Source organism: Dicentrarchus labrax, unplaced genomic scaffold (genome assembly GCF_905237075.1).
Source record: "Dicentrarchus labrax unplaced genomic scaffold, dlabrax2021, whole genome shotgun sequence".
NCBI classification, from domain to species: Eukaryota; Metazoa; Chordata; class Actinopteri; family Moronidae; genus Dicentrarchus; species Dicentrarchus labrax.
In genome coordinates, this window is record NW_026136706.1 from 22,717,368 (window position 1) to 22,731,094 (window position 13,727).

Here is a 13,727-nt window from a genome sequence, read left to right on the forward strand (position 1 = left end):
ACCCTGTTTTCCCACTGAGGAGGATGGAGGGCTGTGATGGCGGAGGCGACAAAGTCCCAGTCCCTGCAGACCATGAAAGCATTTTCTGGCTGCAACTTCAGACGCCGTTGGATCTCCATCCTGTCCCGAAAACACAGACACGTCTGTCTGCTGGCCACCCTCTTGGGACACTGCACAACACACATCAAAAACTACCGGCTGTTCGCTCTGTAAACACAACAACAGAGAATAAACATCAGCTGGTCAGATTATGCAACTGTGATCAGGGTTGGGTGCTTGCAGTTATTTAGGTTTTACAAACCACTGGGCCGTTGCTGCGCTGGCCATCGATCATGTATGGATGACCTTGATAAAGGCCACAAGCCAAAAACTCAAAGACTCTGCCAGGCTCTTAGAAGTGGTCAAAATTATTTTCCCTTGCTCTTTTTTTCCTGGAGCCAGCTGTAAATCGCACCAGAGAACAGGACAGTCACGCTTGAGTTTGTCCATCGTACAGGCTTCAATAGAAGTGAATGAGAAACAGAGCAAATTTTCACAGGACGGACATGTAATGTGACCATATCTTTATTTGAACCCATCTCTAATTCCAGCTGCACTATCTGCAGTTATCAGTCATTATTCTGTGACATACCAACTGCATGCTACAGACTGGTGATGAAAGCTGAACATCTAGCAACTAAAGAGACATACATTCTCAGGAGACCAATCCAGAGCTTACATTCATCAAGTGGACAGAATCATGACTCATCAATGTTGTGCTGCATCTGCTGGATGTTAAAAGAGGTAACATAGCATTTCACGTTGTTAACATGTCAGGCCTATGTGGAGAGGGTTTATTTTTGCCTCCTGAATCATTAATGAATAGATTTTGTTCTGGGTGTTCTGTTATTTTTGCAGGTCTAATTAAACTCTATAATAAGACAAACAAGATGTTTAACCTGGCAAAGCAGAAGTTCTTAAAAGTTAATAAGCATTAATAACGATAAACCATTCAAAATCAATTACGGTAATAAACCCATCATAAAGTATGCCTGAGTAAAACTTGGTACCATTTCTTTTGAAAATCCACTTAAACTGCCATCCTCTTAAATGTTAACAGATTTGTAAACAATGGTTCCCAGGTAGCCAATAATTTCCAAGATAATTCATGATGAATGTGACTCAGTGCAGTGCTCTGTCTGTCGAAGATGCTGACTCATTTTTCACATAGCTGCTATCTCTGTTTTAACAAAACTCTCATTAATATCAGTGATCATCACAAAGCCGGTGTTTTCCTTCGTTCTCTTCTGTGTTATTCTCATTCCTCACTGTCGCGCAGAGGGTGAATTATTAAGCAGAGCATGCGTCCTTCCCACTCCTTTGCCGCCATCTCCTCCATGACTCCTCTACCATCTTATCTGAGCGGCCTCCTCCAGCCCACAGCTTCCTCCTGGCGACCTCCTCTTGGCTGCATGCCAGAGTGCCGATCACTGCATCTGTCTGTCAGCAGAATACCAACTGATTAATGCTTTCACTGCGCCCATTAATAAAACTGCCGAGAGGCTGCTCTCTCTAATTGAGAGGTACAGCTAGGGCTGCATTGGACCAAATGAGAAGGACATATACAGTAGGGCTGTGTTGAGTCATGGGCGGGTGCATGTGTTTTAGGGGATGAAGAGTGTACTGCTCTTGCTTCTGACAACCAATGATATAGTTGCTCTAGTGCAAAAAACAAACGGTGCACTCAGTTATTTACGTGAGGGCTAAAGAATGAGGGTACCCACAATGTTTTATCGGATTTGATTAAATGTCTTTTCCTGTCCTGTGTGACAGTAGCTGTTCTCCAACTTTGATCTTGATTTTCTGCACAGCAGCAGAATCATTGTAGTGTAATGATAAAGTACTGGTGTCTAGGCCACTGGCACCAGCAGTGATCCACGGGCACTCTGCTGGACACACCCTGACTACTTGGCTCGTTTGCCCCATCCATCTCCGCTGTTCTCATACGGCAAAGAATTCCAGTGCTGCAATCATTTTTTCTGGAGATGACGGGAGAGGATACACTTCTGTGACACGTGTCTGAGACAAAGTGTGGCTCTACTGGTCTGGTGTGTAGTATGGGGTATACAGAGATATAGCAGGTTAGCTTCTTTTTTTTAAAGAGTACTAAAGAATAAAACTGGTGTTAATTTTACTGTATTGCGCTGTGATTTTTTTCCCCCAGTTGGAATGTCCAGTTCCCTCTGCAATGCAGTCACAGCTAACTCTACTGTTGCCCTGGGCAAGCTGAAGACAGCCATATGCCACCTCCAGTTGCTTCCTGTCACCTGCCAGTGATGATTTTCAGCTGGTGGGTATAATGTGTGATTCACACTATCCCACCAGTTTCATGCCCTGACAAACCAGTACAAGCTACCACACTGGCTTCCTACCTGCAAACATGGCCTACTGTGTTTGTTGCAGCACACAACCCAGCTGGAGGTGCCATTACTGAGAATGAATCTCTGAATCTTTGTGGTGGAGGGATAGAGGTTTATTCCTATTAACAAATACCCTGACTGAAACCAGCAATGGATTTATCCCATGAAGTAGTCACAGTCAGATATAATATAAACTCCAGTGAGCCACCCTGTTGGCATAGACATATGACTTTGTTATGATTATCATGGCTGATGTAGTCTGTCCCTCTCATTAATAAAGCATAACTGAGCATGTTCAATTCTGAGTCTGTTTGCACAAAGGCCAACACTGAGATAAAAATACTGATGCAGAGTTGTGTCAGAGTACTGTCAGCTACACTTGTTATGGCGTGGCATTAAAGGAATATATATAACAGTATGGCTCATTCACAAGTTTCAGAAGTTTGTTGGACAAAACTGGATTTCTGCGGTGCCCTGGTATCTCACTGCGTGCCCCATGTACAAAGGTTGAGTCCTTAATGCAGTGGCCATGGTCCAATTTGCTGCATGTCGTCCCCTCTCTCTCTCTCTCTCTCTCTCTCTCTCTCTCTCTCTCTCTCTCCCCCCCCCTTTCCTGTCTGTATAAACCTGTCCTGTCCAATAACAGCTGGATTTTTATGGCGCGAAGGCATAAGCTCCACCACAACACAGATACTTTTATCAAGATAAATTAATTGTTGGTTAAGTGTTGATACACTGTTGAACCAGCATTAGCCTTCATTTGTCATGTGGTATTGATGCATATAGCTGCCAACAATTGCAATGTAGGCTCTCACTTTTGTGAGTGCTGTATTCCAAAGTGGGCTTTGGGGAGGTTGGCACACAGTGTATAAAAGAGAGGCTTACTGATTGGAGTGAACCAGAAGGGTTAATGGGAGGTTTTTGAATTTTAAGGTTGTAACATTTAGGACAACAACGGACAAACCAAACACTGGCTTGTTTTTACTCCCAGGTTGTCATATACAGACACGAGTGGTGTTCAGGTTGTTGCAATCTGCAACTTCACCACTAGATGCCACCAAATGCTACATGCTGGTCCTTTAAATGGAGACATGCAAGAAAACTAATTTCTTTCATAGGCTACTGGCAGAGTGTAGGACAAATCACGAAATGAAGGTATTTCTGGAGTGAACCTGTCAAAGCTGGATGAAAAACACATTGTTCGCTCCCCAATTATAAACATGTTGTAAAACAACTGTAACTCTAACAGAGCCCACTGGCCATATTGTTATGTTGGCATCAAGGTTTATTATCCTTTTTATAATGTACAATATACAAAAATATAGGGTACCAAAAAATTCACAGTGTCTAAAAGGCAGTGATTACAGTCTACATGACAGGTCTAACAGTACACCTGGTAAGTTGCATAGAAGGGCACAGAGCCTCACATCGCAGGGGACAGAGCTCAAAATTGATCAAATGACCGGCAGACCAGGCCAATAGAGGCTTAGTTAGGTCAAAACAACATTTTTTATATGACTGTTTGCAGCCTATTATATTTGATACTCTGATATTATCAGTGCTATGCTGAGTTTTTTCAGTCCGGATTCATATGTCTCTGGAAATTAGATGTTTGAGCAGCTGGGAAAGGTCATAAGCCATGGGCGGTCGGTCACATTGTGGAGCTCTGTCCCCAAACAAACCTCATGGTTGGTGTGTACTTAGCTGCTGCACTTTTTTAAAACAACTATAAGGCTTTTTTTAAACAAACAGTGTTAGCTATATAATATACAGATACATTTACACGATCCTCTGCAGGGTCATTAAATGGGCTGCAGAAGGCTGTTGCTCCTATATACAGATAGAGCTCTCATCTCGTGCATGTACAGTAGCTGAACTGAAAAGCATTGCTGGGTTAGCATTCATCGATCAGGCAATAATAATAATAATAAAATATAGCTGTGAAAATGCCCTTTATAAACCAAGCTTTGACTATAAATAGTGTCCGTTCCAACTCCGCAGGAACCAGAGGTGCGATGCTTTAACTTACAATGATTAACATCTCATACATGAAATATAGAAAGAACGTCTGGAGTGTCAGCGACAGAATGTGGAAAAAAATGCACCAAAGAAAATCCTCCTCATTTATAGTTTTATGTATGAAAGCATTTACATTGTACAAAATACAGCAACCCCCCCTTTGCTCATTCAGGCATACAGACACGCAAAGATAAGAGTACATGTGTTTACATACGTACACACATACACACACACACACACACACACACACACACACACACACACACACACACACACACACACACACACATGCACTCATTTTGATCTTCACACAGGCAAACCTCTAAGCAAGCATCATGTAGTTTTCTTTTCTTTTAAAGCGGGGCCAAATGGATATTTTGTTACAGTCATTCTTTGTAAAAACCATATCAACAATTTTTTGTGTTTTATATTTGTGTTAACATTTCATGTAGTGAAGATGCAATGGTTACTACACTTCTGACAAATCAAGAAAACAAAGGAATGTGTGAAATTAGAGTAACAAGAATTAATCAGCTATATCTTATTTAACAAAATATTTCCTCCTATGCTACGGCTCGTCTGAGAATAAAACAAATATCATCTTAAAAAACAAACATTTAAAAAAAGAACAAGTGCCAGTCTACTAGCTTATTCTACCATCATAGAAAACCCAATCCAGTTGTTCAGCACACTGGCCATATTTGATATGACCACCGAGCTATTTAGCACTCAGTAGAATTGATGCATCCATTAGAGAATCAATTGGAGAATCAATCAATTCCCTTTCAGAAGTCTTTATTGTTCTTGGGAAAAAAAACCAAACAGAAGAAATAGAAAGAAAACAAATCTCGCCCCTGCCCTCCATTGCATACAGGCACCCAAGGCATTCCCAAAGCTTTATATACAGTTCAGAACGCTTCCCACAATCCCCCTTTGCTCTGACTTTATGAGTAAACGCTCTTGTCCTCAAAAGTTGTCTGACTCTGATCATAAGCAGATTTATTGAATATTTCTCCAACTCAGGCTGATGTAGCTTTGTGACTCTTCCAAATGTCTGAAAATCAACTCTGAAGTTCTTATCTTTTCTGTCACATGAAATACCAACAATGGAGGGCGTGCATCCGCCCCTAACAACCTAGCTGATATTGATCTCTAATTTATTTCATCATCGACTTCATTTAGTTTACTCTTTTGTTGTTGTTCTCCTGCTCTGTGCCGTTCTGGACATAACAATATGCGCCGTTTGATCTCAGTTGTTCTCAGTGCTTTTGTTGTCTACGGACTCACAAGTTCATTACAGGCTGAGAATGTGGTTAGTAATAGAGAGGCGTGAAATGGTGACCCAGGTCCAGAGGAATGTAATATATATATATTTTATGTTCTGTTCATGTTTGTCTCTGGAATAGCGGATGCTTGACTCAGCACCTGCGCTGAGGTGTTCTGGTCATAACAATCTGTCAAAACCCATAACTCGTCCTGCTAGAGTTTTCCACAGGATCCCCACATGAAGCTCTGAGTTGACACTGCTATATCCAGTCAGAGCCTTACAATAACACACCCCCAGCTGGTTGTCCTTGAATACACCAGGACACAGGGCCTTGTTGTCCAAACCCACATCTCCTGATGGAAAGTTCCAGAAACGCCCTTGAGGAAACAAACCCTACCATGTGGAAGAGACTATGGGAGCGAGGAGAGGGGCGATGGCGAACCTGTCCGAGCTCTGAGAAATGTTTCGGTTCATGTCGGTTCAGTTATGTCACCATTGTATTGGGGTGGTGTCCGTTTGGGGCAGTGCCAGGGGGGTTCAGAGAGCCAGTTGTGGGGCGTGTCTCAGCTGTTGTTGCTGTGGTTGTAGGTCCTGCATGGCGAGGGGGAGGAATTGGGCTGGTAGTCATATTTGCCAAGCGCTGTGGGATAGTAGGTGGTCGTGTAGACGTTTGTCTGCTGGAGCGGTGTTGGGTAGAAGTTGGATCTTTCATCTGGTAGCAGGTTGTTCTTGTTGAGTGTCTGGAATGACACAACACAGAAAAAAAAGAAGCTAATTAAACTTTTCACTCTTACAGCTAATAGAACCGTACAGTATGTTTCATATTTTATTCCAAATTACTGGTTAAAAAATTAACATTACTAAGATTAATTGACAAGGAGCACATATCTGTACTGCAGAAAATATACAAAATGGAAATACACTTTTGTCACCATGCTTTATCCTTTAACACTAAGATAACTTTCTCCTGGCTGTAAAGCTCCCCTCCAATAATCTTTTCATTAGTCTGATAGTTCAAAAACAAAAACAAAAACAACTCTGTTTTGGAGCTGCATCTTGTCACCGGGACTAAAGTATAAAGGGATTGTTGCAACATGGACCTTTTCTGTTGTAACACAGTATCTACCCCTCTTTCTATTTTAAGATGCACACATTCCTAGATTTCTTTTTTTAAATTAACTACACTGGAAGATGTTTCCTGTTATTTTGGGCTCAATTACAGACAGAATTGTACTCGTTAAGAAGATTGTTGCAGGTGGACACCATTTTCTGTGATTTCTGCGAATAATAAAAAAAAATTCTTGCCCACAGGTGATTAAAATACCTCCACTAGCCTTGAGGTTATAGCTTGTGTGCTGTAAGTGTATTCATAACCTAAGCAAACCAATTTAACAAATTTAATTTAGTTCATGTCAAGCATACTCAATACACTAATATATGAGATGGCGGGAATTCACTGCAGCGCTCTTAAATAAAAACAAGTCTAAAATTCTAATGCAATTGCTGAGTCTCTGGTAAAAGCCGACCATAAGGTGAAACACTTTCCAAGGGAAGCATTAGACTAATGTAATCCATCTGAACAGCTCTGGGGACTGAGGCAGGAAGATAATCAGGTTAGAGTCTGTGAAATACACAACGCTGGGCATCATAAATTGGCCTGGAGGAGAGGGAACCTGCTGGATAAACAGTGCTGTAGTGGTACACAGTGACATCGGCTGCACATCCAGCAGAGTCTGGCCCCTTCTGACCATTAAAGCTAATGAGTTCAGGCTCTCAGCGCCACGATAGCTGTCAGCACAGCATCCACACAGCAACAATAACAGCACGGACAGCAAGTGTCGGGAGGCTGACCCGATCAAAAGCACAGGGATGGGTCATTGTGGTTAGGCACCATGTTCCTGCCATGCTTCGGTAGGATACTGTCAGGTTGACTGAAAAAGGTTAAGATGAATCTCTGCTGGCATACATTAGCTGAAGTCAGACAAAGGTCATGTTCAGACCCTTAAAAAAGGGGTGCCATACTAACTGTATGGTGATTAAAGCAGCACTTAAGCATTTTAGTATTGCACTTTAATAAAAGAGACAGATTTTTAAAATTCATTTTAAAGTATCAGAAACCAGGACTTTTAGTCAAGCTTAAGAAAATGCTGGATTCTACAATTCCCATAATGCAGGAAGATAGCATCTTTCATTAGACCTTCCCTGTCTTAAAGTGCCTTCCATCTTCCAAACTCCACACCTCCAATTTTCTCAAGTCTCAACCTCAACCTGACAGAGCCCCGATGACATCATCAGGGTTGGTGAAGCAAATAAAGGTCACTCAAACAGCATTGTTGTTGTTTCCCTAAACCAATTTTTACATGGGGTATGAGTTTAATATGATGCGTAGCCCCACAACTCAAGGGGCTTGTATCAGTGAGCTATGAAACTGCCTTTTGGGTAAAACTGTTCTATGATGTATTACAACTTAATGTTTTCATAAGAGTAAGTCAATTTGTTGGAATCCGAATTGAAGCAGCGACTTGCCGCTGCTTAACATCAACAAAAACAAAGGCCGTGGAGTCTGAGATGCAACAGATGCAACAGCTGTGTTAGGCTTGATGGATTCATGTCAACAGAAAATGTAGTGTTGTCTCTGGATTGATAACCATGTGTCTGAAAGAGAAGTAAAAATATCCCTCTGTATCCCTTTGTAATTTTATTTAATGATCTGACCTGCTCTGATCAGTCAGAGAGGCAGCAGGGAGGGACACCTGTCCAGAGTTTGACACTTGCAGACGGATGCAGTTGCTGATTTTGGAGAACTGAAAATAACAGGATGAAATTAATCACTGTGCTGCCTTCAAAACACAGAATATTATATCTAATTCAACTTAGGAAAATAACACAAGCAACAGTCATGACACAAAGAAACAGTTGGTATCAGATCAGCCAATTCTAATGAACATAAATCAGTGTTTGAGATGTGTCCTAAAAAGCCTGATTGGAGCTTCTATGCTGACAAAAGGTGGGGTGGTGGTGACAAAGATCAAAGTCAACCATTTGGTTCAGGTCATAAAAAGTTTTAAGTTCATTTATCTATAGCTGATTATCACTAGATTGCTTCAGGGCACTTTACAGAGACAGAAAAATCAATAATAATCTCCCAGTGAGCAAAACAATAGAAGTTGTAGAGAATAGGACACAAAATTGCCCCAGCTCTATGAACCTCTGGTGAAAATAGTTTTTTGACTTGCTGTAAATGTGAATGCACAGCAGACCGATAGCAGAGGGAGGTTGAGAGCTGACTAATGCTTTAGAAAGCTAATGGGGCCCATTAACAAGGACTTGGTTTGCAGGCAGGTAGAAAGGCTTAAAGCCTATAGGTTGTATAAGAGCAAGGAGGAATAAAAATGAACAGTAATTCATCTTCTGTGTTTAGCGCTCTATTGAGATAAATGCATGAATAAAGGCTCTAAATAAAACATGAATCACATTCACTGCCCTTGAATCTTCACGCATTTACATTGTATGCATGTGAGCAACACCAAGTAAATAGTACTTCTATTTCCATTTTTATTACTGTTATCAATATAATATTTAAAAAAACACAGGAACAAAGCCCTTGTTTGATCACGTACCTTGAACTCCATGGGCGTGTACTTCTCATTCTTTGGCGTGGTGTTGCCCTTGTAGTTAAGGTGGTTTGGGGTGGTAGGGTGAATGATGGCAGACTCCTGCGAAGGCTTATGGACACGTTGACAATAGACGTAGATCAAGAAGGACAGCAGCCCCGCCCCAAGGAAACAGGAAACACCGGTGGCTATTAGGTGGATGGAGGTGAATGCTAGGAAACAAAGAAGATTCGTGGAGTGTTATTTAAGACTCAGCATACGTTATCACATTCTTCTCACAACTTGGCTTTATTGACATCCCAAACCTACCGCAATTCGCAATCTGAATTAGATTAAGGCAGATTTCAAATAGGCAGTACTAAGGTGGTACGGTTAAGACACGTACCCTATAACCACAACATCCCCAGTTCAGCTATGGCCTTTGTTCCATATTTTCGGGCTATATCTACACTGTACAGGTTGACAGTAAAATGTCAAAAGAAAAAATTGTTGTTGGTTTCTGCAACCAATTTTCAACCTGGAAACACTGTAAAATTTCTAAACTATTCACCAAAATCAATCTCTGAATGCATTTAGGTGAGAAAACCATGGCTTTACATAAGTGGTCACACAGGTGTACACACTCATCAATATTACTCTGTTACTAATGCTGACGCACCAAAACCCTTAGCTTTTAATTTGCTTAATTTAGCTAAAATGTAATGTTCATGTATGTGTTAAATGCTGATTAATTGTCCCAGCAGAATCCTTGTTGCTTATTGGATTCTTTCCGAGCTCCGTCAAAGAGCAGAGCTTTTTACACTAAATAAAACTGTGTAACTCATTTAGCCCATGATGTAGCTCATGCTCCAGCTGTCCGAGGGTGCTATGAGAGACCTGTAAGTTAATCGTTCCTTATTATTATGCAATAGAACACTAAGTTACAAAGGCTACGACAGGAAGTGATTAAGCTAAATTATTTAAATATTGTATGTCTATTTGTCAAAAGTTATTTAAGCAATTATGATCTGTTTATGTTGATTTTTACTCTAGGACAGGAATATGAACTTGGCTTTGTATTTTTGGTTTGTACCTATCAGTACTTTGAAGAAATCGTCAGTTCTCTGCGTGTTTGTGGAACATTGCACAAGCAAAATTGCAAAATGTGTCTCCATTTGCAATTATCCAACAGTTGGAAAACTTGTAGCCTGTTCCAGGCACATCATGGTGTACATAATGTTTCTTCCTGCTCCTGATTGGAATTAGAATTTTGCACAGACTGAAATAAACACGCACATGAAAATGCACATATAATGCATGAATACACACATCATGGACAGACATCTGTAGAAACATGCACAGAGAAACAAAGTGAAGGCAGCTGTTCATCCACTTACCTCCACAGTGTTGGTCCTTATCAAAACCAGATGCAGGGAGAATGACTGCAGAGAGGAGAGGAACACAGGGTCAGACACACATGCATGCACACACACACACACACACACACACAACATGCACACGCGCACATACACTCTCCCTGGAGAAGCAGCCTTCAGAACACAACAACCACCGACTGTAACATCAGGGGAGTTGACACATGCAGAAACAAAAACATGGAATGAGAAATTGAAATGTCGTTTAAAATGTTGCATAGAGAGCTTTTTTTGCATCAGGGAATTCCAAAGTTGTTTAACGAAAAAAATCTCTGTCCGACTTGCTGTTAGAGACACTTGACGGCAGGGCAATAATTTACAGCTACAACGCGTGTTGTCCCCCACAAATCCTACAAGGAAAGAACGGAGCACAGAAGGTTGAGATGAGTGTGAGCAGATTTAATTGCAGTGCCACATCTCCTGATTAATTTTTTGGCCTAATTTTTCAGCTTCCTCCCCTCTGCGAGTGACCTTAACAAATCCATCCATTGCCTCATTGAAATTTGCAATAAAATTAGATGTGATTTGGTGTTGTGACAACCCATTAATATTAATCGCCTGCATGTGGACTCATTAGGGATTCTGAGCATGCAGAGGCTAACAGTGGCAGGCCATGAAAGATCATTTCAGGAGAAACTTTCTGAGATTGTCATCAGCATAACAAGGTGCACTGTGGCTAACAGGGTCAACTGCTAACTTGTTGGATTCACATGGACTTAATTATGGTTAATTAACAGAAGCAGATTACTTTAGTGCATGAAGAGACACACAAATAAGACATGTTTGCGTGTATGGACATGTTTGTAAATGAGGATGATGACTGATGAATGACTATGATTTGACAAAGACAGACAAGCTGTGTCCCAAAATCACAAGCTGCCTCTTTCGAATGATGCTGCCAACAAGTATTTGGCCTAAAGGATTGTGGCCCGAACCTAAAACTCCCCCCAAAATCTGACCTTGCACAGACCAAAGCCAGCAGTGTGTTTGGGTAAAACCTCAAATAGATGACAAGCAGTAACTGATTTAGTAATTATTAACCATAGGGCTTGGTGATAAATCAATATGAATAACTTTTAGTGGAATTATATTGTGATTATATAATCTCATCATATTAATTAATTAAAAACAGTTTGGTCCCACTGAAAGGTTTGGTCACCTTTGTACATTCTGCATATGATTGTAAAGTGAATATTTTTAGACTCTTAGTCAAAACAAAACCACATCATTTTGGGCTCTGGGAACAGACACTTTTATTGGATGGACCATTGGCAAATAGCATAACTGCTGATGCTGAAGTGTCAGACTTGGTAGACGTTTCTTTTTAAACAATTTACTTTTGTTCTTAACCCTTTTCTTGTTCGTAGTATCCCACTAACATGGTAAACAAAATCTGTAACTTTTGTAAACTTTTTTTAAAGTGAACAAAGGTAAACCACTTGAACAAGCACATCATGTACTCACTTTCCACATAAAAAAACGAGCCTACAAGTTCCTGCATGAAGGCATCATACCGTTTTCCTGACATAGACAACCCAAAAGCATTATAAAACTAGTGAAATACATGCAGTGTATTTTGGGATATTTAAGGCTGCAAAGGAAACCGGTTGTGTCCTGGCAGATGGACGTAGCACTCAAGGAAGCTTTGAACAGCCAACCTCGACCTGTTATGACGTCTTTGAAGGAGGCTGCACAGGTACAGGGTGTATCTGAAACCTGTCTAACTCACCAGGTATTTCATTGCAGTCTCTGCGCTGAGTGCTGTTTCCCACACAGGGGGTGTTGCCCTGAGCACCACACACCCGACTCCTCATCTGCAAGCCTGAATCATCACAGGCTGACCACAGCGACCAGGCCATCCAGCCACCTAAACACAGAAAAAAGAGCAATCAATACAAACCCAGACAAACACAAGACCCCATCAGAATTGGACGGCCTGGAAACCAACGCGCCCACCCAAGCTGTCACCACCCGCGGCCACTAACCTTCCCAGCCAAACAGTCCAAACACACCAAAAAGTGTTTGTGATGTAAACAGGATTGGAAGAGTAAACCCGTGGAGAGTTTGTTTAGTGCATAGTGGAGATGTTTGTCTCCTGAGCCAAGCTTTAGTGCTGTTTCCCCGCAGCAGGCGACCGAGCCGTAAACAAAAGCTCCTACCCAAGAGGAAAAAGAAAATTCCCAACTCTCAGCTCCTCCCTTTGAACCATGCACTTGCTGCACTCTTTCACCCTGTATTTAAGAGCACTGGAGTGGAGGGAGCACAGGCTACTGCAATGAAAGGCCGATGAAAAAGCTGGTTTGTTATTCAGGGTGCTCTCAAGTGTGCAGTTTTGGCAGAGAGGGCCTGAGTAGAGGCAGAGGACAGGCCTCTTTTACCTTTCCTATCAGTCTGGTGCTCACGGACAGGCTGCTCTGTCTCCACCATCTGCTCCCTTCTTGCCGCACAACCATCTAGGCACACAAAACACACCGACCACCTCAAACGTGTTTAATAACCATGCATCACTACAGCCTGCTTTAATTGCTTCATTTATTCCCATTTATTTTTGTCACCCGGACAACCTGCGTGATCGTACTGTTGAGTCAGAGGAACGCCATCAGGCCTGAGGCTCCTCGTTAGTATTCTGTCCCGACAGTCCTTCCTGCTGTCCTCTATTACTGGTGGAGACTTTAATCAAATGACCTGCGACAGGGACATCAAATATCCCTCTGACTGACAACCAGCTTGCCCATAATTACACATGCAGAGAGGATGACGGCAGCAGGAGGACCCCAATAGATGACTGATGTTGCACCTGTCAATAAACCAATGGACGAGGAGACAGATCATGGCTGGACAGGTTGTTAGCAGACAGTCGATCGGCAAAAGCAAGCGCTGGTCCACATCAAACAGGAAAACATTAACCTGATAAAGGAGGCTGATTAGCATCTTGGCAAAGTTAGAAAAGAAGACAAAAAGCCATTTACCTTCCTCTGTCTGTAATTACCAGGGACGCTGACTGTAAGCGTTACTC

The 13,727-nt window shown here is 41.7% G+C and overlaps 1 protein-coding gene across 6 annotated transcripts in view; it reads right to left on the reverse strand.

Moving 5' to 3' along the window:
* Positions 1-3,663: 3,663 nt before the first annotated feature.
* The window catches only part of sema5ba (sema domain, seven thrombospondin repeats (type 1 and type 1-like), transmembrane domain (TM) and short cytoplasmic domain, (semaphorin) 5Ba), a 156,837-nt gene continuing 146,773 nt past the window's right edge, over positions 3,664-13,727 (reverse strand). For 3 of the 6 annotated variants that reach the window (XM_051404309.1, XM_051404307.1, XM_051404308.1), the window contains 6 exons: positions 13,090-13,164; positions 12,441-12,578; positions 10,676-10,720; positions 9,306-9,511; positions 8,401-8,489; positions 3,664-6,425 (listed from right to left, as the gene is read on the reverse strand). In XM_051404309.1, coding sequence (XP_051260269.1) covers positions 6,170-6,425; positions 8,401-8,489; positions 9,306-9,511; positions 10,676-10,720; positions 12,441-12,578; positions 13,090-13,164 — 809 coding nt within the window. In that variant the 3' untranslated portion in view covers positions 3,664-6,169. The remainder of the gene's footprint in view (positions 6,426-8,400; positions 8,490-9,305; positions 9,512-10,675; positions 10,721-12,440; positions 12,579-13,089; positions 13,165-13,727) is intronic. The other 3 variants (XM_051404310.1, XM_051404311.1, XM_051404312.1) reach the window with 3 other exon arrangements.